Here is a 24751-nt window from a genome sequence, read left to right on the forward strand (position 1 = left end):
TTTCCTCCCTTCTGCTAGTTTTAGGTTTTGTTTGTTGTTCTTTTTCTAGATCCTTTAGGATCCTTTAAGTGTAAAGTTAGGTTGTTTGAGATTTATCTTGCTTCTTGAGATAGGCCTGTATTGCTATAAACTTCCATTTTAGAACTGCTTTTGCTGCATCCCAGAGGTTTTGGACCATTGTGTTTTCATTTTAATTTGTTTCCATGTACTTTTCAAATTTTTCTTTGATTTTCCATTGACCCATTCATTGTTTAGTAGCATGTTGCTTAAAACCTCCATGTATTTGTGGCCTTTCCAGATTTTTTCTAGTGGTTGACTTCTAGTTTTGACACTATTGTGTTGTTGTCAGAAAAGGTGCATGGTATGATTTCAACCTCTTTGTACTTGTTGTGGCTGGTTTTGCAGCTAGCATGTGATCTATTCTGGAGAAAGTTCCATGTGCACTTGAAAAGAATACATATTGGAGGTTCCGGAAGATGGCGGCGTAGGAGGACGCGGGGCTCACAGCGCGTCCTGCCGATCACTTAGATTCCACCTACACCTGCCTAAAGAACCCAGAAAACCGCCAGAGGATTAGCAGAAGGGAGTCTCCGGAGTCAAGCGCAGACTAGAGGCCCACGGAAGAGGGTAGGAAGGGCGGCGAGGCGGTGCGCGCTCCACGGACTGGCGGGAGGGAGCCGGGGCGGAGGGGCGGCTCGCCGGCCAAGCGGAGCCCCCGAGTCTGGCTGGCAAAAGCGGAGGGGCCGGACGGACTGTGTTCCCACAGCAAGCGCGACTTAGCGTCTGGGAGGTCATAAGTGAACAGCTCTGCTCGGAAAGCGGGAAGGCTGGAGGACAAAGGGAGGGAGAGCTGCTGAGCCCCCGGACGGCAGAGCTCAGCTTGGCGGGGAACAAAGGCGCCAGCGCCATCTCCCCCGCCCATCCCCCAGCCAAAATCCCAAAGGGAACCAGTTCCTGCCAGGGAACTTGCTCGCTCCCCGCAAACACCCAACTCTGTGCTTCTGCGGAGCCAAACCTCCGGCAGTGGATCTGACTCCCTCCCGCTGCCACAGGGCTCCTCCTGAAGTGGATCACCTAAGGAGAAGCGAGCTAAGCCTGCCCCTCCAGCCCCCGTGCACCTTGCCTACCCACCCCAGCTAATACGCCAGATCCCCAGCAACACAAGCCTGGCAGTGTGCAAGTAGCCCAGACGGGACACGCCACCCCACAGTGAATCCCGCCCCTAGGAGAGGGGAAGAGAAGGCACACACCAGTCTGACTGTGGCCCCAGCAGTGGGCTGGGGGCAGACATCGGGTCGGACTGCGGCCCCGCCCACTAACTCCAGTTATACACCACAGCACAGGGGAAGTACCCTGCAGGTCCTCACCACGCCAGGGACTCTCCAAAATGACCAAACGGAAGAATTCCCCTCAGAAGAATCTCCAGGAAATAACAACAGCTAATGAACTGATCAAAAAGGATTTAAATAATATAACAGAAAGTGAATTTAGAATAATAGTCATAAAATTAATCGCTGGGCTTGAAAACAGTATACAGGACAGCAGAGAATCTCTTGCCACAAAGATCGAGGGACTAAGGAACAGTCACGAGGAGTTGAAAAACGCTTTAAACGAAATGCAAAACAAAATGGAATCCACGATGGCTCGGCTTGAAGAGGCAGAGGAGAGAATAGGTGAACTAGAAGATAAAGTTATGGAGAAAGAGGAAGCTGAAAGAAAGAGAGATAAAAAAATCCAGGAGTATGAGGGGAAAATTAGAGAACTAAGTGATACACTAAAAAAAAATAATATACGCATAATGGGTATCCCAGAGGAGGAAGAGAGAGGGAAAGGTGCTGAAGGGGTACTTGAACAAATTATAGCTGAGAACTTCCCTGAACTGGGGAAGGAAAAAGGCATTGAAATCCAAGAGGCACAGAGAACTCCCTTCAGACGTAACTTGAATCGATCTTCTGCACGACATATCATAGTGAAACTGGCAAAATACAAGGATAAAGAGAAAATTCTGAAAGCAGCAAGGGATAAACGTGCCCTCACATATAAAGGGAGACCTATAAGACTCGTGACTGATCTCTCCTTTGAAACTTGGCAGGTCAGAAAGGCTTGGCACGATATCTACAGTGTGCTAAACAGAAAAAATATGCAGCCGAGAATCCTTTATCCAGCAAGTCTGTCATTTAGAATAGAAGGAGAGATAAAGGTCTTCCCAAACAAACAAAAACTGAAGGAATTTGTCACCACGAAACCAGCCCTACAAGAGATCCTAAGGGGGATCCTGTGAGACAAAGTACCAGAGACATCACTACAAGCATAAAACATACAGACATCACAATGACTCTAAACCCATATCTTTCTATAATAACACTGAATGTAAATGGATTAAATGCGCCAACTAAAAGACATAGGGTATCAGAATGGATAAAAAAGAAAAGAATACATATTCTGCTGTTTTAGGATGGAATGTTCAGAATATATCTGTTAAGTCTATCTGTTCCCATGTGTCATTCAAAGCTATAATTTCCTTGTAGATATTCTGTTTAGATGATCTGTTCATTTATGTACATCAGGTGTTAAAGTTCCCTGCTGTTATTATATCAATTAGTTCCTTTATGTTTGTTATTAACTGTTTTTATGTGTTTGGGTGCTTCTGCTTCTGTGTTGTGTGCATAAATATTTTCAATTGTTACATCTTCTTATTGTAATGTCCCCTTTATGATTATATAGTGTTCTTGTTTGTCTCTTGTTACAGTCTTTGTTTTAAAAGACTGTATTGTCACATGTATTGTGACTCTGGCTTTCTTTTGACATCAATTTGCATAATAGATGTTTCTCCATCTCCTTATTTTCAATCTGCATGTCTTTAGGTCTAAAATGAGTCCCTTGTAAGCAGCATACAGATGGCCCCCCCTTTTTTATTATTTTTTTAATATATGAAATTTATTGTCAAATTGGTTTCCACACAACACCCAGTGCTCATCCCAAAAGGTGCCCTCCTCAATACCCATCAACCACCCTCCCCTCCCTCCCACCCCCCATCAACCCTCAGTTTGTTCTCAGTTTTTAACAATCTCTTATGCTTTGGCTCTCTCCCACTCTAGCCTCTTTTTTTTTTCCTTCCCCTCCCCCATGGGTTTCTGTTAAGTTTCTCAGGATCTACATAAGAGTGAAACCATATGGTATCTGTCTTTCCCTGTAGGGCTTATTTCACGTAGCATCACACTCTCCAGTTCCATCCATGTTGCTACAAAAGGCCATATTTCATTCTTTCTCATTGCCACGTAGTATTCCATTGCGTATATAAACCACAGTTTCTTTATCCATTCATCAGTTGATGGACATTTAGGCTCTTTCCATAATTTGGCAATTGTTGAGAGTGCTGCTATAAACATTGGGGTACAAGTGCCCCTATGCACCAGTACTCCTGTATCCCTTGGATAAATTCCTAGCAGTGCTATTGCTGGGTCATAGGGTAGGTCTATTTTTAATTTTCTGAGGAACCTCCACACTGTTTTCCAGAGTGGCTGCACCAATTTGCATTCCCACCAACAGTGCAAGAGGGTTCCCATTTCTCCACATCCTCTCCAGCATCTATAGTCTCCTGATTTCTTCATTTTGGCCACTCTGACTGGCATGAGGTGATATCTGAGTGTGGTTTTGATTTGTATTTCCCTGATAAGGAGCGACGTTGAGCATCTTTCCATGTGCCTGTTGGCCATCCGGATGTCTTCTTTAGAGAAGTGTCTATTCATGTTTTCTGCCCATTTCTTCACTGGGTTATTTGTTTTTCGGGTGTGGAGTTTGGTGAGCTCTTTATAGATTTTGGATACTAGCCCTTTGTCCGATATGTCATTTGCAAATATCTTTTCCCATTCCTTTGGTTGCCTTTTAGTTTTGTTGGTTGTTTCCTTTGCTGTGCAGAAGCTTTTTATCTTCATAAGGTCCCAGTAATTCACTTTTGCTTTTAATTCCCTTGCCTTTGGGGATGTGTCGAGTAAGAGATTGCTACGGCTGAGGTCAGAGAGGTCTTTTCCTGCTTTCTCCTCTAAGGTTTTGATGGTTTCCTGTCTCACATTCAGGTCCTTTATCCATTTTGAGTTTATTTTTGTGAATGGTGTGAGAAAGTGGTCTAGTTTCAACCTTCTGCATGTTGCTGTCCAGTTCTCCCAGCACCATTGGTTAAAGAGACTGTCTTTTTTCCATTGGATGTTCTTTCCTGCTTTGTCAAAGATGAGTTGGCCATACGTTTGTGGGTCTAGTTCTGGGGTTTCTATTCTATTCCATTGGTCTATGTGTCTGTTTTTATGCCAATACCATGCTGTCTTGATGATGACAGCTTTGTAGTAGAGGCTAAAGTCTGGGATTGTGATGCCTCCTGCTTTGGTCTCCTTCTTCAAAATTACTTTGGCTATTCGGGGCCTTTTGTGGTTCCATATGAATTTTAGGATTGCTTGTTCTAGTTTCGAGAAGAATGCTGGTGCAATTTTGATTGGGATTGCATTGAATGTGTAGATAGCTTTGGGTAGTATTGACATTTTGACAATATTTATTCTTCCAATCCATGAGCAGGGAATGTCTTTCCATTTCTTTATATCTTCTTCAATTACCTGCATAAGCTTTCTATAGTTTTCAGCATACAGATCTTTTACATCTTTGGTTAGATTTATTTCTAGGTATTTTATGCTTCTTGGTGCAATTGTGAATGGGATCAGTTTCTTTATTTGTCTTTCTGTTGCTTCATTGTTAGTGTATAAGAATGCAACTGATTTCTGTACATTGATTTTGTATCCTGCGACTTTGCTGAATTCATGTATCAGTTCTAGCAGACTTTTGGTGGAGTCTATCGGATTTTCCATGTATAATATCATGTCATCTGCAAAAAGCGAAAGCTTGACTTCATCTTTAATGGCCCCCCTTTTTTATCCATTCTGATACCCTATGTTTTTTGATTGTCCCATTGAGTCCATTTAAATTTAAAGTAATCATTGACAGATATGTATTTATTGCCATTTTATTACTTGTTTTGTAGTTGTTTCTGAACTGTTTCTCTGTCCTTTCTTTCTCTCCTTCATGATCTGCTGATTTTCTTTAGTGATGTATCTAGATTTCTTTCTCTTTATTCTTTGCATGTTTAGTAGTGGTTTTTGATATATGATTACTATTAGGTTTGTATATAACCTCTTGTGCATATAGAAGCCTATATTAAGTTGATGGTCATTTAAGTTTGAACTCATTCTTTTCTCCTCTCATCCCCACATTTTAGATATATGTTACTATATTTTATATCCTTTTTTGTGATGTCCTTGACTCTTTTCTTAATAGAAATATTCATTTAAAAAAATTTTTAAATGTTTATTCTTGAGAGAGACAGAACGTAGGTGGAGAAGAGGCAGAGAGATAGGAAGACACAGAATCCAAAGAAGGCTCCAGGCTCCAAGCTGTCAGCACAGAGCCCAACACGGGGCTTGAACTCATGAACTGTGAGATTGTGACCTTAACCAAAGTCGGAAGCTTAACCGACTGAGCCACCCAAGTGCCCCAGAAATATTCAGTTTTTAATGGTTTTGTGTTATTACCTCTATAGTGTCACTTTTGGTCTCTCCTTTCCACCCAGAGTACCCTTTAATACTTCTTGTTGGGCCAGCTTAGTGGTCACAAACACTATTTTTTGTTTTCTGGGAAACTCTTTATCTCTCCTTCTATTCTGAATGACAGCCTTGCTGGATAGTGTATTTTTGGCTGCAGATTTTTTCCCTTTCAGCACTTTAAATATATCATGCCACTCCCTTCTGGCTTTCCAACTTTCTATTGAAAAATCTCCTGCTAGCCTTATAGGCTTTCCGTTGTAAGTTAGTGACTTCTTTTGTCTTGCTGCTTTTAAGATTTTTTTCTTTATCACTATATTTTGCCAATTTAATTACAGTATGTCTGGATGTTGGTCTGCTTTTGTTGACTTGGATGGGAGTTCTCTGTGCCTCCTGGATCTGGATGTCTGTTTCCTTCCCTAGATTACAGAGGTTTTCAACTAGTGTTTATTCAAATAAATTTTCTGCCTCCTTTTCTCTCTCTTCTTCTTCTGGGATTCCTATAATACAAATGCTGTTACCTTTGGTGGAGTCACTCAAGTCCCTGAGTCTACTTTTGTTTTGTGTAATTCTTTTTTCTCTCTTTTCAACTTGGCTGCTTTCCATTACTCTGGCTTCTAGGTCGCTAATTCATTCCTTGCTTCTTCCACCTTGCTATTCATTCCATCAAGCATGTTTCTAGTTTTGTTTATTGAGTCCTTTATGACTGCTATGTTATTCCTTATCTCTGTGTTAAGGGTCTCTCTCATGTCTTCCACTCTTTTCTCAGGTCCAGTGAGTATTCTCATGATCACTGCTTTAAAGTCTCTCTAAGGCATGTTACTTACATCTGTCTAACTCAGATATCTGGCCATTGTCTTGTCCTGTTCTTTCATTTGGGATAAATTTCTCTGTCTCCTCAGTTTGTCTGCCTCTCTGTGTCTGTTTCTTTATGTTAAGAATGTCAGCTGTGTCTTCTGCCTTGAAAGGAGTGACTTCATGAAGAGGAGTCCTGGAATGCCGTGCATTGTAACATCCCCTGTTCACCAGTACTTGGCACTTCAGGAGAGTATCCTGTGTGTTGCTTACACGCTGGTGTTTTGTCTAAGTCACTTTTCCTTTCAGTGTAGTCATCTGCACTGACTCTCTGCCAGTTGTGGTGCTTGCTGTTGGTAGTGTTAGTGGGACCATGGCAGGCCAGCTATGAGGGAGGCATGCCCTCCTGAAAACTTGGGAGCATGGCAGCCTTGTTAGTAAAACTTGTGTTGGGCCACTATTCCTATGCTGGATCCCCTGAAGCACTATGGTGGCTGGAGGCAAAGGTGGGTGCAGCACATGTTGGTGACTAGGGAAGTGTGACTGGGCTTGGTGCAGGCGCTGGGCAGGGAATGCAATGGTCACTGTGCTCCCAGTGACTTGGTGGGACATGTGCAGAGCTTTAAAAAATTTGTCCTGAAATAACTCACCAAACTCCACACCCGAAAAACAAATAATCCAGTGAAGAAATGGGCAGAAGACATGAATAGACACTTCTCTAAAGAAGGCATCCAAATGGCCAACAGGCACATGAAAAGATGCTCAATGTCACTCCTCATCAGGGAAATACAAATCAAATCCACACTCAGATATCACCTCATGCCAGTCAGAGTGGCTAAAATGAACAAATCAGGAGACTATAGATGCTGGAGAGGATGTGAAGAAACGGGAACCCTCTTGCACTGCTGGTGGGAATGCAAACTGGTGCAGCCGCTCTGGAAAACAGTGTGGAGGTTCCTCAAAAAATTAAAAATAGATCTACACTGTGACCCAGCAATAGCACTGCTAGGAATTTACCCAAGGGATACAGGAGTGCTGATGCATAGGGGCACTTGTACCCCAATGTTTATAGCAGCACTCTCAACAACAGCCAAATTATGGAAAGAGCCTAAATGTCCATCAATTTACAAATGGATAAAGAAGTTGTGGTTTATATATACAATGGAATACTACTTGGCAATGAGAAAGAATGAAATATGGCCTTTTGTAGCAATGTGGATGGAACTGGAGAGTGTTATGCTAAGTGAAATAAGTCATACAGAGAAAGACAGATACCATATGTTTTCACTCTTATGTGGATCCTGAGAAACTTAACAGAAGACCATGGGTGAGGGGAAGGGGAAAAAAAAGTTACAGAGAGGAAAGGAGTCAAACCATAAGAGACTCTTAAAAACTGAGAATAAACTGAGGGTTGATGGGGGGTGGGAGGGAGGTGGGGGTGGGTGATGGCTATTGAGGAGGGCACCTGTTGGGATGAGCACTGGGTGTTGTATGGAAACCAATTTGACAATAAATTTCGTATTAAAAAAATAAATTTGCCCTGAGCCGAGGCTACAAGTGTCTGTGGAGACTTGCCTCCTGCAGGTGGCTCTGTGTTTATGCTGGAGGATGGGAGAGGGAAATCGAGCCTACCAATTCATGCCTTCTCAAAGAAGTCCCAAAACACTCTCCAAAATCAATATGAATAGGTCTACCTCCCATTTGCCAGCAGCATTTTGTAAACTGCTGTTTTTATGTTGCCTGTCTGCATAGACTGCTGTCTCTTTAAGTCAGCAACTTAACAATCACTAGCTCTCCCAGCTAGCCCAGTACTGAGGCAGCTGAATATTAAAGCTCCAGGCTCCAAGTTCCACTGGTTTTACAAACTCACAGAATTAATCCCCTCTGGTTTTTAAAGCCAAAAGTTATGGGGATTAGTCTTCCCTGTGTGAGCTCCCTGGTACAAGTGCCTGTTTCTCTTCTCCTTCCCTTTCTCCTGCAGGCAACCCCCATCTGCCTTTTCTTTTTTTTAAAAAATTAACGTTTATTTATTATTTTTGAGACACAGAGACAGAGCATGAGCAGGGAAGGGGCAGAGAGAGAAGGAGACACAGAATCCAAAGCAGGCTCAAGGCTCTGAGCTGTCAGCACAGAGCCCAATGTGAGGCCTGAACCTACGAACCACAAGATCATGAACTGAGCCTAAGTCTGCCACTTAACCAACTGAGCCACCCAGGCACCTCCTGCCTCTGCCTTTCTGACCTTCCTAACCTTTTAGATGCTGATTCTTCTCTATATTTGTTTGTGGAGTTTGTTCTGCCAGTCTTCAGATCACTCTCCTGTTTACTGACTTGGATGTAGATGATAACTAGTTGTAAATGTGGGATGGGGTTAGCTCAGGGTCCTCCTGCACCACCATCTTCCCAAGTTCTTGGATGTGTGTGTTTTGATGGACATTAGGGTTGTTCCTACTTTTTTTGTCTATTGTGAATAAAGCTATTATGTCCAATCACATCTTTTTGTGGACACCTGCATTTCCTTCTCTTGGATATACCTAAGTGTGGGATTTCTGGGTCCAACAGAGTGTGTACAGAATTTCTACACTGAATGTACAATTTTATACTCCCACCAGCAGTGTAGAGTTCAAATGCTATATGTTCCTGCCAATACATGGTATTTTCAGTCTTTTTAAGTATTCTAATGGATACTTTAAATTGCATTTCTCTGATGAATAATGATATTGAGTACCTTTTCATGTGTCTATTGGGTATTTGGCTATCGTTAGTGAAGTGCCTGTTCAAGTCTTCTGCCAATTGTTAATTGGCTGTGTTTTTCTTCTTGATTTGTAGGAGTTCTTTTCATATTCTGGATACAAGTCCTTTGTCAGGTATATGTAGTATGAATATTTTTTCCTAGTCTGTGACTTGCCTTTTTACTTCTTTAGTGACATTTTTGATGAATATATATGTGTGTGTATATATATATATTATTCTGATGAACTCCAATATAGCACTCATTCTTTTATGGTTATTGCTTTTGCATCCTTTCCAAGAAATCTTTGCCCACCTCAAGGTCACAAAGATATTCTCCTATGTTTACCTCTAAAAGCTTTTTGGTTTTAGCCCTCTCATTTAAGTCTATGATTTGGCCAAATTTTTAGTAAAAATTTACACCAGCAAAAATGTTTTAAGTTTGTGTTTCCAGTGCACATAATTTTATTTATGAATTATATAATTTACTACCACTGATATTAAATATTAATAATGCTTGATTTTTAAATTATTTTTTGACTATTTTGGAGAGAGAGAGAGACAGAGCATGAGCAGGGGAAGGGCAGAGAGAGAGAGGGAAACACAGAATCCAAAGCAGACTGCAAGCTCGGAGCTGTTATCACAGAGCCTGATGCAGGGCTCAAACCCACAGACTGCAAGACCATGACCTGAGCTGAAGTCGGACGCCCAACTGACTGAGCCACCCAGGTGCCCCTAAATTATTTTAGATAAAGGTAAACATAAACAGAAGTTCAAATCTCTCCCCTTCCAGTAGATTATCTTGTGCATAACCTGGGATATATACACCCCACTCTGGAGATCATTGTTCTGAACCACCAAAGGCTGATTTTTTTGACGAACGCTGAGAATATTATTAATGTCAGCAAAAGACTTCAGTGTAAATAAGTAGCTAGAGTTGACAAAGTGTCACCAGGACCTCAATGAGCATATTTGCTGATAATGTAAGAAGCCCTGAGCTGACTTTTGCACAGTGATGTTTGTTTCCCCTTACTTGATTTATGGAGATAGCAGGATGATCTGAATTGGTAGGAGTAAAGACCAATTTGCTTTTGATTGCTGATGTAGGATGCAGTGCTTTTGACTCTACTCCTTTCTTTATCACCAAATTCCTAGAACTGAGCTTGGTTCTGGACTAAGTTTTTGGCAAAGATACTTAGAATTCAACTTGGGCTAATTCCTAGGGAAATTTAATGATTCAGAGCTTAGGGGACCTTTGTTGTAAGGATTAGTTAACTAGATGGTGATTAAGCAGCTAGGGAGGAAGGCACTGTCTGTAAGGATAGGTCATGCTGTGTGGCATAGCATAGTTCCATTGGTCCAAGATCAGGGGAGACCATGGGCCTTATCTACAGAACTTTACACTCTTGGAGCAGCTCTATGTAGGATTTGGGCATCTGCTTCTGAGATAGTAGAGGGGAAAAAAATCTCCTCACTTGGTGTCCACCTCCTCAATCTATCTGCATAAAGGGATTACCACATAGAACCAGGCCCACTTATATCTTTTTAATTGGTGGTTGTTTTTGAATTGTTGTTTAAGAGACAGGTTATATTTTCTGTTTTGCCTTTGGGTAAAGTAGGGAAGATGAGGAAAAGCAGAGTTTCTTGTTTTTCCAGTCTAAACTACTTTGGAAATTTGAGAGGGATTTTGAAGGAAGAGAGTTGCTAAGAAAAAGAAGTTACAGCAGCCAGTATGTCCACAGCCTGGCATCAGAGTGTTGAAAGCTATGGCAAAGAGATGGCAGATGTTTCAAGGCCTCTGTCTTCCCTGTCCAGGGCACTCTGATGAATTTTTCCTAGCATTATCAAATTCTAAGGGATACCAATATGGGAGAGGGCAGATCAGAAACAGATATAGCTCAAGATTTCAAACTAAGTTTCAAAATAAGCATGGACTGTATCGATTATTTTATAATCCTACTTCCTAATATAACTACTTCCTAATAAACTTCTTTTTTTAATGTTTATTTATTTTTGAGAGAGAGAGACAGAGAAAGTCAGAGCATGAACATGGAAGGGGCAGTGAGGGAGGGAAACACAGAATCCGAAGCAGGCTCCAGGCTCTGAGCTGTCAGCACAGAGCCCAACCTGGGGTTGGAACTCACAAACCATGAGATCATGACCTGAGCCGAAGTTGGACACTCAACCGACTGAGCCACCCAGGTACCCCAAAATTTCTTAAATCCACCTTTTATCCCCTGTCTACATTTTCTCTCAGTTGATTCCCCAGAAAAGACTGAATTACTGAATTGGTGTCTAAAGTGTCACTAAAAACTTGAAAATCTTTTGAAGGGTGTTAATAGGACATTCAGAGGAGATTCTTTTTTTTAAGCAATATGACCACTATTTAAGGTGGACCTTTTCTGTCTATTTGCAAAAAAATAAATCAATGTAAACAATTGACTATATTAAACTATGTTTAAATATGTTGTTTGCCTTCTTAGACTATAGACAAGCTGGTGGAAGTAGGAGTGTGGGCTGGTAATTTGGCCAGAAACTCCTAGAACTGGTCAGGAAAGTTTTAGTCAATACCTATTTTTTTACAATAAATTTTGTGTAGCAAACTGAGGTATTCACAGTCATGCCATTGATTTTTAATGCTGCTCTTACACTATTATAATAAGAATTCAATACATGTTGGCTATTGTTGCAGATGATGTGTCTCCTGATGACTGCCTTTGAAAAGATAAACCTTATTTAACTTTTCTTTCCTTCACTCTCTTCTATCTCCTAAATCTATTCAAAAGCCCCAAGCAAGTACCTGCTAGCATCTGACTAAATAAAAGCTACTACTAAAAAGCCAGTAAGTGTTTCTAAGTCCATTTTTCTTTGCCTTGACTCTCAAGGGGCCAGCTTGTCACTTTGTTGACAGGTATCAGAGCACTTCATGCTTCATTGGAGATGCATTAAAAATTTCCAAGTTGCCAGCTCATTAGCACAAAATTGGGCTTCATTCAGGAATCTCTTTCTCTCAGTGTCCCAACTGTACTTTTCAAAGTGTTCCAACCTTGATGGCCCGCTCCAAAACAATGGATAAAGACCACAGGGAAATGAGAGATGAATGTTAATTAGTCAGTCTTGAAGGAGTGAAACATGGGTGAAGGCAAAGTACAGTGGGGCAAAAAGCTGGGATTATCTGTGCCAGCAGAAGGATAATGCATGATTTTGTTAACTGTTCACAGGTCACTGGATGTCAGAGCTCCAAGGGCCCTCAGAGATCATCTAGTCAGATCCCCATGTTTTATCAGTAAGGGTAAAAGAAGCCACAAGAGGGTAAAGGGACTTGTCCAAGGTCAGTCAGCTCTTCCCATTTTCCAGACACGAGCTGGCTTTTGGTTATATGACCTTTATGCAATCCATTTTCAATTACTCAGGCCACTCACTGCTAGCCCAGAAATCGCTTGGAAAATCCAAAATGACACCTAAGTTAACCATCATTTACATTGGGCTTTGTGATGTGTGTTTATACTGACATTCCAGTGTGTCTGGGTCCAATCTGAGAATTCCCAACACTTGAAATGAAACAAGAAAGCCACCCTAAAAGTCTGATTCAGGAAGGGCTGGGATGTTTGTCAGCCTTACTGAATAAGCAGTATCAAATAATGGTACACAGCCCCTCAAGCAGGGCATGTTATCCTCAGCAAGTTTGTTGATTCACAGTTTCCCTGGGCCTCAGCCAGACTTATGAATGGGGTGCTGGAAAGGGAAAACAAAACATTTTATAAAAGAATATATGCATCTTCTCTCCCTGCCGCCCCCTTCCTCCTTCCTTCCTTTCCTTGCTTCCTTCCTTCCTTCCTTCCTTCCTTCCCTTTTCATTTTTTTTCCTTGATAGAAAAATGAGCAGCTGTTTTATCTTCTATGTAAACAAATATGCGGTTGAGCCATTGACCTGGAGAACTGGCTATCAGGAAGCAAAACAATAAATGGAAGACATGCTGTAATGAAGAGGTGGAGTGGAGGAAAGACTAGTAAACAATAATTTTTAAAAGCATCAAAAAGTCAGGAGAAGTAAAAAGCAACCAGTTGCATAAATCAGTAAGTGCCCAGGGTCTGGGAAAGAATTGGTTTGGAGTATAGTCCGAGGGACCTTCAATCAATTTCATCTCCTGATCCAGACTCATCTGGACTCTAGGATTGTGCCAGCTACCCATAATTTACTGCTTTGTTGTCTGCAGATTCTTGCACTTGTGCTAAATTGGTATTATTACACTCAACACATCTGTCCTGAGGAGGATGCTGCTAGTGGCTGAGAAAGGGCAGTAAACAGAAAAGCGGCATGCGTAGTTGACCTGAGGCTTATAGTCCAAGAAAGAGTCCCTGCAAGGACTCAGTGCCAGCCCCAGTGGCAGAAGGGAATGCAAAATGCTTAAGCTTTTCCTGCAGCAATAATTAAGATTTTAGTTTAAAAGGTCCCCCCTCCTTTCATTTTCTGGCCTAGAATAAACAGAGATCTTGTTGATGTAACAAAGTGCTTAATTAACTCGAGGTGGTACTTAATATCAATACTTAATGAAGGGAAGACTTGCTATTGGTAACAGTAATATAGATAATTGAGTTGCATGAATAAAAAATGGGTAGAGTGAATGCAGACTAATGTACATCAACAGGAAAAATCTATTAGTATTCATTAGTTAGGCTCCTGTTTATGGCGCTTTGTTAGCCTAAGGAAGCCCTTTTAGATGGCTGATCCTTTTTGAAAGTCCTGCCTGATGCTGAGGGCCTTCTGCAGATGCCAAAGGAATGAGTCATTCAAATAGAACTTCTGAAATTCAAGTACAGCACTTTGCCTTTTTTTTTTTTTTTTTTTTTTTTTGGCAGCAGGCAGCACTGACTGTGAAGTAATAATGATAATGACAATGGAAATAAGAATGTGATCCTAATTAATTTGCTGAAAGTTGTTCCCCATTTACCAATATTGGCTTGTTTTATCTTGAGTGGTGGCCCAGGTACTGGAACAAAGGTATATATATATTCAATGTCACTTGGCTAACCTATGATTTGTCAGACAAAGGTTAATTAAAAAAAACACAAATGTTGGGTTAGCAGCAATAAATTTAATAAGTCTGTGATTTAACTTAGAATTTCAATTTATTTGATGGAGATTTAAAATCCTGAATTAACATTTTTCTCTGTACTCAGGAGGTCTCAACTGCCAAATTGTACATGAGCTGGCCAACCTAAACCTCAACAATATTCTGACTTGCATGCTGGGGGATAGATTGGAGGGGTGCTATAAAAGACTGAGAAAAAGATTGGAAGAAGAGTAGAAATGTAAAAACACCTGCAGAAAGGACCAACCTTTAGTTGCCCACTTCCCTAAACACTGTATGGCTTAATCATCCTCACCTCACTTGTCCTGAGGAGAAAAACAAACAAGCAAACATCTCTTCCTGATTTTATCAGTGGAGTGGATTTTTTTTTTTTTTTTTTACCTAACCATCTCTGTGGACATATGAACTTCAGACAGTAACCTAACCTTGAGGCTGAGTGCCATGTGTGCTTTGTTCATTTCAGTATGTCTAGCACTTAGCATGCTGATCTGTGCATGCTAGAAATTTACTAAAAACTTGAGGAATGATTAATGGATGGATGAGATGACTTCTGCCACCATGGATGGAACTGATGTTCTAATAGGTATACTTCACCTTAGTGGTAGAAGGAATATAAAAGTAGCCATAATCAAGCCCTCCCCGCCCCCCACCACAGCGGGGACATTCTGCTTTGCTTTTCTTTTGCCTACCTTACCTGCTATTATTTATCCCTTTGCTTTCAATGCCCTCCAGCCTGAATACCTCTCTGCCAAGATTGCCCTGGTCAATGGAAATTCTGTAGGCTGTGGTGAAACAGTGAACACCCATGTTTCCAGATTTTGGTGAATTCCCACTATGTTCCAGGACCCTAGAAGCACTCTTCTAGGCACTTGTTGGAGACATAGGTAAATGATCAGGTACTTTGTTTGTACATACTTTTTTGAATTTGCAATGCCACTCACAGCATACTGAGCTGGAAGCTCAAGGTCTTCAGAGTCAACTCCCTTGCTATGATCATCAGAGCTCACAATGATTGAGGACTTAACTGCTCTCAGATATTTCATGTGTTGACAACCCTGTGAGGTAGGTACTCTTGTTATTTATACTTCACATATCAGGTAATTGAGACACAAAGAGGTCAGGTAACTTTCTCCAGGTCACACAGTTAGGAAGTACTAGAACCAAAATTCAAACTCAAATTTATCAGACTTCAAAGGCTGACCAAAGATAGGAAAGGACTTGCCAAAAGTCATTTTGCTGCAGCCTAGCTCTTCTGTCTGTAATTTGTGGGCATGTTTTGTTATGCCATGCTGCTCCTTCAGCTCACACTGTCCCATTCCTTCCAAACATTATTCTCATTTAGAAGCACTTGTCTTCCCAGATGAACCATGGATTCCTCCAGAGCAGAAATTGCATTATTTCTGTGTTGTCTCCTTCCTGAAGGGTTTGCCCAAGCTTTGCCTTCAGTAAGTAATGACCTGTGATGAGCTTCTTAGCTGTTTCTTGGAGCTTCCTGGAGCCATCCCCCAGTACTACTTGAGGCTCAGAGGTTGGGAGGAACCAGGATGTCGAATTTTGGGTAAGGGGTTGTCTCACCACCTGCTTTCTGTTTTGTTCTCTACAACACAGATTGAAGATGGGGGCAAGGCAGCCTTGTCCCAGAAGATGAAAACCGGTGATGAACTGGTGAATATCAATGGCACTCCACTGTATGGATCCCGCCAAGAGGCCCTCATCCTCATCAAAGGCTCCTTCCGGATCCTCAAGCTGATAGTCAGGAGGTAAGGCACAGGGAGATTTTCTGTAAGGAACAGGGACCGCTGAGACCACTTGGTTGGTACTAAAGCCTCAATACAGTTATGTCTCTTATCAGTATCATCAGAGAAAGAGGTGTTTCTCATAAACCGAATTTTGCAGACAGCTGAAGCAGAGTGGCATAGGAGAAAGGGTCTTTGGTTCAACTCATGACACTGCCACATATTACCCATGTCACCTTAGTTCACATCGATGGCACTACCCGTGTCATCTTGGTTAAACTTATTTCACATCTGCAAGACTTGGTCTCCCTATTTGCTACTGAGAGAACTAAATGACTCCATACACACCAAGAGCCTATCTAACCTGATGTTCTTCTGTACCCTTCATAACAGGCTGCCACTGCTCAATCACATAGATTTATTTCTTTTTCAACTTTTTATTTAAATCAATGACACCTATTTAACGAGACCCTACTACCAGCCATGATAGGCATTCTGGAAGCTGTGGCAACCTCTAAGATAGAAACGCTGCCCTTGAGGAATATATAGCCTGATAGGGGAGACAAGACACACGTGTGACAAATTAATTAGCGATACATTTTTGAAAAAAAGCTATAAAGGAGATTTCACAGGGTGAAGGGTGATTGTCAAATGGATTGTTCAGACAGAATTTCCTACTATAATTCAAGAGAAAGTACTTCAGAAGAGATTGATAGGGTAAAAGTTCAGAGAGGAGGTGGAATTTGAGCTAAACTTTAGGTAGAATTAGACAAATAAGACATCAGGAGGAGAAAGGCACTCAAGAGAAGTAGAGTGGCATAAGCAGAAGGAAGGTAAAGACGTATTTGAGCATAGTTGTGCTGTTGCTACTACATATCTGGTTGTTGATAAATTTTCCATATGGCTTCTTTTTCATTTTGCTGCTGTATCTTTGCTCTGTACTACTGGAGCTCATACTTCTCCCTTCTATTAGTTTCCTGCATCCTGTATACATGCCTGAGTTTCTCCATCTTAATTATTTTTATTAAAAAAATATTTTAAGCCATCTTCCCATCATCATACTTCCCCTTCTGGCTACTGCCCCATCTTTCTCCTTTTGTTAATACTTAGTCTCTTAAAAGAAGAGTGTGTACTCACCACCTTCATCTACAGTTTAGCTTTCCACCCACCGCAGTCCGAATTGTGCCTCTAGAACCCCACTGAAACTACTCTGTCAAAAGCTACATATTACTTCCTAATTGTCAAAGTCAATGGATTATTTTCAGTCTTTATCATGTGTGACTGGCATATGACATTTGACATTGTTGCTCTGGATTATGTCCTCCTTGGTGAAATTCTCCTTTCTTGCTTGCACGACACATTTTCTTGTTCTTTTCCTACCTCTCAGCTCATTTTTTAAATATTTATTTTTATTTCAAGTTTTTATTTAAGTTCCAATTAGTTAACATATATGGTAAAATTGGTTTAGGCGTAGAACTTGGTGATTCATCACTTACATACAACACCCAGCACTCATCACAAGTGCCCTCCTTAATACCCATCACCCATTTAGCCCATCCCCTGCGCACCTCCCTACATAAACTCTCAGTTTGTTTTTTATAGTTAAGAGTCTCCCATGGTTTGCTTTTTTTTTTTTTGAATTTCTTTCAAGAGTAATCAGGTTTTTTTAACTTAAATTCAAGTTAGTTAACCTACAATATAATCTTGGCTTCTTGACTAGAACCTGGTGATTCATCTCTTACATATGACTCCCAGTGCTCATCCCAAAAAGTTCCCTCCTTAATGGCCATCACCCATTTAACCCATCCCCCCACCCCATCTCCAGCAATCCTCAGTTTGTTCTCTGTATTTAAGAGTCTCTTATGGCTTGTCATCTTCTCTGTTTGACTGATGAATGGATAAAGGTGTGGTGTATATATATATAATGAAATATTATTTGACAATGAAAAATAATGAAATCTTGCCATTTGCAACAACTTGGATGGAACTCGAGTGTATTATGCTAAGCGAAATAAGTCAGCCATAGAAAGACAGATATCATATGATTTCACTCACATGTAGAATTTGATAAACTCAACAGATGAACATAGCGGGAGAAATCATTTGCTTTTTAACACCAGGCTCCTCTACTACCTGATCTTCCTCTGATCATCCATTAAATGTTGGTGTTTTCTCTAGTTCCACTCTTTCTAACTTCATTAATATACCGTGGAAAACCTCACTCAGTTATAGAGCTTCAATTATCATTTATATGTATCTGTGACTATATCTTTTGAGCCCCAGACCCATATAGTCAACTGCCTACTAGACATCTATACTTGAATGTCTCAAAAGCATTTCAAGCACAATATGCTCAAAACCTAACATATAATCTTCTCCTCCAAGCCCCTTATCTCTGTGCCTGGGATCAACTATGCCCTCAACCAAACCAGAAACACAGAAGCCATCTGTAATTCTTCCACTGTTCTCATGCTCTACATCCAATTGATTTATCTCGAGGGAATACATAAGGGAGAAAGGGTTTTAAGTTAGTAAGGGTGAGGTTACATAGGATCCCATTGATTTATTGGATAACTTGCTGGTACCTAAGGTTAAGCTATCCCTGCTCACATACCTGGATAGGAAGGGACATGTTAATAAATGCCTTACACAATAGACACATTGTTACTGATTCAGTCTTGAATTGGTCAGGATTTACGTTTTAGATAAGGCTTCTTGGAGAGGTCACTTGGTAGTTTTTCCTTTAGAGTCAGATCCATGTATGGCACTGCCTAGTTCCATCACGTGGGAAATAATAGTTCCTATGTAATGGCACTGTTGTGATGATTATATAAGGCAATTTATATAAAATGCCTTTCATGTAGTGAATTCTCAAGGAATCTCATTCCCATTCCTTTCTCTGGGGTATAAAAGAAGCATAATTGGGGTAACTAAGCATTATTAAATAAGGAGAACATCAGAACTCTAATGTGCTTTGCAGCCTAACCTTCAAAGCACAAAATTCACAGGGAAATCATTAGGGGTGACAAAGATGTGGACATGAAATAGAGGTCCCTGTGAGATACTGGTTATACACAGATACCAGCACTTGGAGGGAGTGTAGATACCATCCATGGTGGCTTCTGAGTCAGTCCTAAAAATGAGAGTATCTGGGTGTGTCACCTACTCAATCTCTCCTGGTGAGCTCCATGTTCTCTTTGTTCCTGCTGTAGCAACATCTCAGGAATGGTTGTAATCCTGGCTTTGGAGATAGTAGGGCCCTTTGGTTTTCATGGTGTGGCAGGTCCTATGGCTCCCAGAACCCACTCTGTCTACCCTTTCAGCCTCCCATCTCAGCCGCCTATTGGAGGAGGGGCTCAATGACATAATTTATTAGGTGATGCTGCCCTCTTGTGGAAAACTGAAACTTCATGTATGGATTACCCCAGGAATGGTACAGGGAGGGCATTTATTTATTCCCCCTTTCTTAGTCCAGATGATTTCTTGGATTTATGAAGGAACTCTTAGCACATAAAAGAAATGTTATCTCCCTGAGATTTAATATTTAGCCTAGTGTTTTATACTAAAGTAGAAAAACTTTGGTTTGAGTAAGCAATCAACTGGCAAAGATTCAACACTCAGCTTTAGGTCTGTACTTGAGCCCTTTGGGATGAATATAATGAGAAAGAAGAACTTTAGAAAATGGCCTATTCTGAAAAGCCAGGCCAGCTTTTTCTCCTATATTTCTTTTTAGACAATGGTCAACTAAGTCAGAAATCTAGGTATTAACCCTCAACTCTTCTCACTTGTCCCAACCCCCTTCAATCTAAGTAATTCCAAGTCTTGATGATTCTACTTGCTATAAACCTCTCTGCAGCCTGTCTCAATCCAATTACTCATGATTTCTTACCTGGACTATTGTAAGAGTCTTTTCACTGGCTTCTCATCTTTTGGTTTTACCTCCTTCTAATAAGTCCATTTTCCAAATAAGGCCAAATAAATTTTCCAAATAAATGACCATGTCATTTATCTATTTGGAAACAAAACAAAACAGGATCAATAACCATATAATCATTTTGGTCCCAAGAGATTTATTTTGCATTTATATTTATATCCTTATAATTAAGTATTTTATATTCATGAGACATATTTTTACATCCAAATATTTAAATAAATAACTATTGGCAATACAAGAAGAAAACTTACAGAAATGTCTTTATGGAAGACTTCCCACAATTTAGCTATGACATATAAAGTAAGTAAAAATAAGCACTTAGAATATATGAAAAACATAATTCATCAGATTTAATTAATACCAAAAATTATATTTGATGGACAGTGAATATACCCTCTTTTCAAATATCCAGAGAACATTTTTTAAATGATCATATGGTATACAACAAAGAAAATCTTTGCATACTGTTACAAGTAGAAATCATACTTGCCCTGTTCTCTGATGATAATGTAAAACTTCTACAAATTTAGAAACAAAGCTAAACAAAAGTCTTCCATTGCTATAATATTTCAGAACACATTTATATGCAAGTATTAGACAAAAGAAACACTGGCTTCTAGTGACTAATAAAAAATAACAAAAATGAGATCAGGACTTATAAAAACTTTGAGAGCAATATTCAGAAGTAAATTAATAACCTTAAATATTTCATTATTAAAAATGAAGAATGAGATTACATGATTAAGAATCCAATATAATATTAAGCCAAGGGCTATGTTGTTTTTATGGGGAGATGAATTAAGTATATAAGCCTCCAGCAAATTTAATTAAGAAAACAAAGATAAATTATAAATAAAATTTAAATGATAAATGGAATATAACAACAAATACAAAGAAGTTTTCTTAAATTATAGGAAACTACTGTAATTTTACCTCAATAAATTTGAAAATCTCACCAAGTTTGAAATATAAAATGTTAAACACCAAGCATTAGTAAGAAATTTAAAACTTAAATGGGCCTGCAACTGTAGAAACCTTGAAAACAATTATCAAAGAGAAACTACCAACAATACTTTAGGGCCACATGTTTTTTTCTTCACATTTTCTAGGAATAGCTAATTCTATAACAATATTATAGAATTGTTATAGAACACTGTTATAGAAATGAAAATCTTACAGAGTTATTCACATTGATTTTGAAACTAGCATCATTCTAATACCAATATCTGATGGACGGTTCCAAAAAGAATATTCTCTTCAGTTTGTAAGCTTAAATACAAAACCTATAAATGAATTTTATCAAATCTATTTCAATAAAATTGCACAATAACAATTCATAGCAAATGTTAAAAGGTAATTTTTTAAAAGGTAAAAATCTTAACTCATAATGATATAAAAATGAACATATGTTAAAGATTTTATTGAGGAAATTGTAAGGTGTTACAACGAGCTCAAAGGATAAGTCAAAGAAGCACAAATTTAATTTAAAACAACAATAGACCAGAATAACCAATTAAGAGCTATAAGGAGAAATACATTCCATTCATGATAGCAACCAAACACAAAAAATTCTTAGGAATGGCCTTAAGAATAAATATGTATGACAGAAAGAGGATGTATATGGTAAAAATTATAGAACTATACAGAATGAGAAAATGTGTATAAGTAATTTTTGATCATGTGGGTAAAGTCTCAGGTCATTGTATTAAATGATAAAATAAAAAAGCCAAGACACAATTTAATGGACAGTGTGTTCATATGCCCTGATTTAGGCATGCTCTCTATATACAACTTCCAAAGCATTATTCCTCCACCCTCATGCAGAATCTCTTCACTTTTGAAATCCAAATATGCAGGCTTTGGAATTTTCCTTTCCCTACCACTGGCATCTATCAGCCTCCAGGTCATTCTCCCACTTCCATTTTATACTTTGGCACTTGCTTCACCATCATCTTCCCTACCTCAATTCATACTGTCATACTGAAAGATTTCATTGTCCTTGTAAAGGATCACAAACTTTAGTTTTATGAGTCTTTGATTATAACTTCAGCAATAAACTCTCTATAGCAGGAGCTTCCTCCTCTGACTGTACTATGGACCTTGCCAATCTTTCAGTCAACATGTATTAATTGAATATCTAACTTATGCTAGAATCTGGAGAATCAATCATGAATAACATAGGTATGGTCTCTGCTCTCATGGCCTCTGACACTTTCCAGTCTTTCTGACAGGGTTCCTTGAATCACAGGACAAAGAAAGTCAGTTGAGTTCCATTATCTTAGTATCCTCAAGGATGACACATAACTAGAAGCATTCTAGATGCATAAAAGAGAAGTTAACTTATTGCATACAATGGATGCTTTTGGGCTGTGATTCTTGCTGGTGAACATCACTTAAGAACTTGTTAAAATGCAGATTATTGGATACCACCAGAGACCTACTGACTCAAAACTCTGGGGCGCATGCCAAGCAATGTGTTTTAACAAAGCTTTCCAGGTGAAAAGCATACAGTTTGAGAATGACTGCCTCAAGGCATTAAAGGATTAATTAAAGGATTTTCAGGAATCTGTTGTGAAAGACTAAATTCACCTTTCTGATAGCAATCTCTTCTCCTTTTAGCTTTCTCATACTCCATTCTCTTCACAGCTACTTTTTAATATCATCAAAGTCTCAAATATCATTTTCTCCTATTCTTCCAGTCTCCTATAATCACCATGGCCCATGACTCTCCTTACTCTACTCACTGAATCTGAGCATCTTCATTCATTCATGGTTTTAACTACCACCTCTGTGCTCATAACTGTATCTCTAGTTCTAATCTGTCCCCAAAATTCATATGTACAGTAGCCTGGCAAAAATCTCCATGGGAAAACCCAACAGTAAATGCATTGCAATGTGTATAAATCTGAATTCATTATCTAGCTTATAAAACTCTCCTTCCAATAGCACTTGGTGATACTTTCATCCACCTAGTCATCCAAGTGAGAAACCCAAGTCGTTCTTGACTTCTTTCTCTCCTCACTAAGCCATGTTAATTTTACCTTCCAGATGCTTCTATAATTTATCCTCTTCTCAACATTTCTATTACTTTTTCCCTGGTTCAGGTCCTCATTATCTCACCCTTGGACTTTTTCAGTAGCCTCTCAGCTGTCTCAGATCTGTCTGCCAAAGTGTTGCCACAGAGATATATCTAAAATACAGATTCAATTATATCAATCCCCTGCTGAAAACTTGTCAGTGGTCGTCATTGCCCAAAGGCATGGTGTGTGTGTGTGTGTGTGTGTGCGCCTATGGTATATATATACACACCATGGTATATATATTTTATAGCTTCATCCCTACCCTTACCTACAACTTCATCTGGCATTCCTTATCTTTTATTTTAGAGCAATAACATTGCCCAAGAATTTCATGCTGTTTATCAATTATGTGACTCTGTTCATTCTCTGCTTTTTACTTGGAGCCTACTTTCCCCTTTCTTTGCTTACTTAATGCCTTCATATTAACATTCTTTAAGACTCAGCTCTGGGGTTAATGTTTATAGGATACTTTCTTTAATGCCTTAGGTTAAGTTAGGTGGCCTTCTTCTGACTCCCAGAGAACCATAGAACTCTAGCTTTTATCACATTGTATTGAAATAATTTGTTTCTGTATTAATCTTCCACATTAGACTAGACAGGGGTAGACACACTTTAGCCCATGGGCTAATTCTGGCCCACTACCTGTTTTTGAGTGGTCTGCTAGCCATGAGTGTTTTTTAAAATATATTTTTAAATGGTTGGGGAGATAAAAAATCAAAAGAAAAATAGCATTTCATGACATGTGAAAATTATATGAAAGTCAAATTTCAGTGTCCATAAATAAAGATTTATTGGAACAAAACTATGCCTATTCAACAACAGTACAGTTTAGTAGTTCTGATTGAAACTCTATGACCTAAAAAGCCTAAAAGTGCTTTTTATGTGGGCCTCTACAGATAAAACATTTTGCCAACTCTTGGGGGCATGAGAGAAGGCACTGCTTTGTATGTATTGTTGTATCCCTAGCATCTAATATATGTATGGCCCATTAGAAGGATTCAGAATTTTTTATTTATACATCTTGATATAGGGAAGCAGAGAATATGAGTAACTGGTCCACTTGGTAGTTATATTGTCATGGTCACCTGAACTGGTAGGTAAGATTGTATTCAGTCTCTTGTGAGTATGCTTATTTGTGACTCTTGTTTTTCAGTAACTGATCAGCTCTAGACACACTGATCAAAAAACAAACAAAAAATCTAGTTTTTGTCCTGAAAACCTGATGTCCAGATCTTAGATCAACATGAATATGAAAAGGAACTACCATATTTTGGGGCTTTGTCCAGTCTACCCGCCAACTTCCCTAGTTGATCTCTCTCTGTTGTTTTCATTATACCCATGTGATCTACAATTAAATGGAAGCTGTTAAACTGTTAAAACTGATTAAAACTGTAATTATCCTGTTGTGTATTAATATACCAGGGATATGCTGCCTCACTAAAGCCAATAGGCATGTCCCAGCCCTGTGCCTTCCCACTGTTCCACTAAAGCCAGTGGGCATGACCTGGTCCTACTATCTTGCTCTGCCTTATTAAAACCAGTGGACATGTGTAGTCCACACAGGAGAAACCCCTTGATCTCCTGGATATTATGGCCAGGGGCCTTGCATCTCTAGGTCAATAGGACTGAAAAATTCAGAGACACAGTTCTGGTCAGGCTACTACTACCAGGGCATTGCACAGGCAGCAGGCACCCCCTGAGTCTTCCCATGAAAAAAGCCTATTTACTTGTCCTGGAGCTTCAACCTTAGGGATAGGTGTCAGGTTTCCCATACATATAGAGGCTAAGGAGATACTCTTAGG

At 39.6% G+C, this 24751-nt stretch overlaps 1 protein-coding gene across 1 annotated transcript in view; it reads left to right on the forward strand.

Moving 5' to 3' along the window:
* SHROOM4 (shroom family member 4) overlaps positions 1–24751 on the forward strand; it is a 283870-nt gene that overhangs the window by 109329 nt on the left and 149790 nt on the right. The window contains exon 2 of the mRNA XM_081793784.1: positions 15808–15959. Coding sequence (XP_081649910.1) covers positions 15808–15959 — 152 coding nt within the window. The remainder of the gene's footprint in view (positions 1–15807; positions 15960–24751) is intronic.

This window comes from Panthera onca, chromosome X (genome assembly GCF_046562875.1).
Source record: "Panthera onca isolate mPanOnc1 chromosome X, mPanOnc1 haplotype 2, whole genome shotgun sequence".
Classification (NCBI taxonomy): Eukaryota; Metazoa; Chordata; class Mammalia; order Carnivora; family Felidae; genus Panthera; species Panthera onca.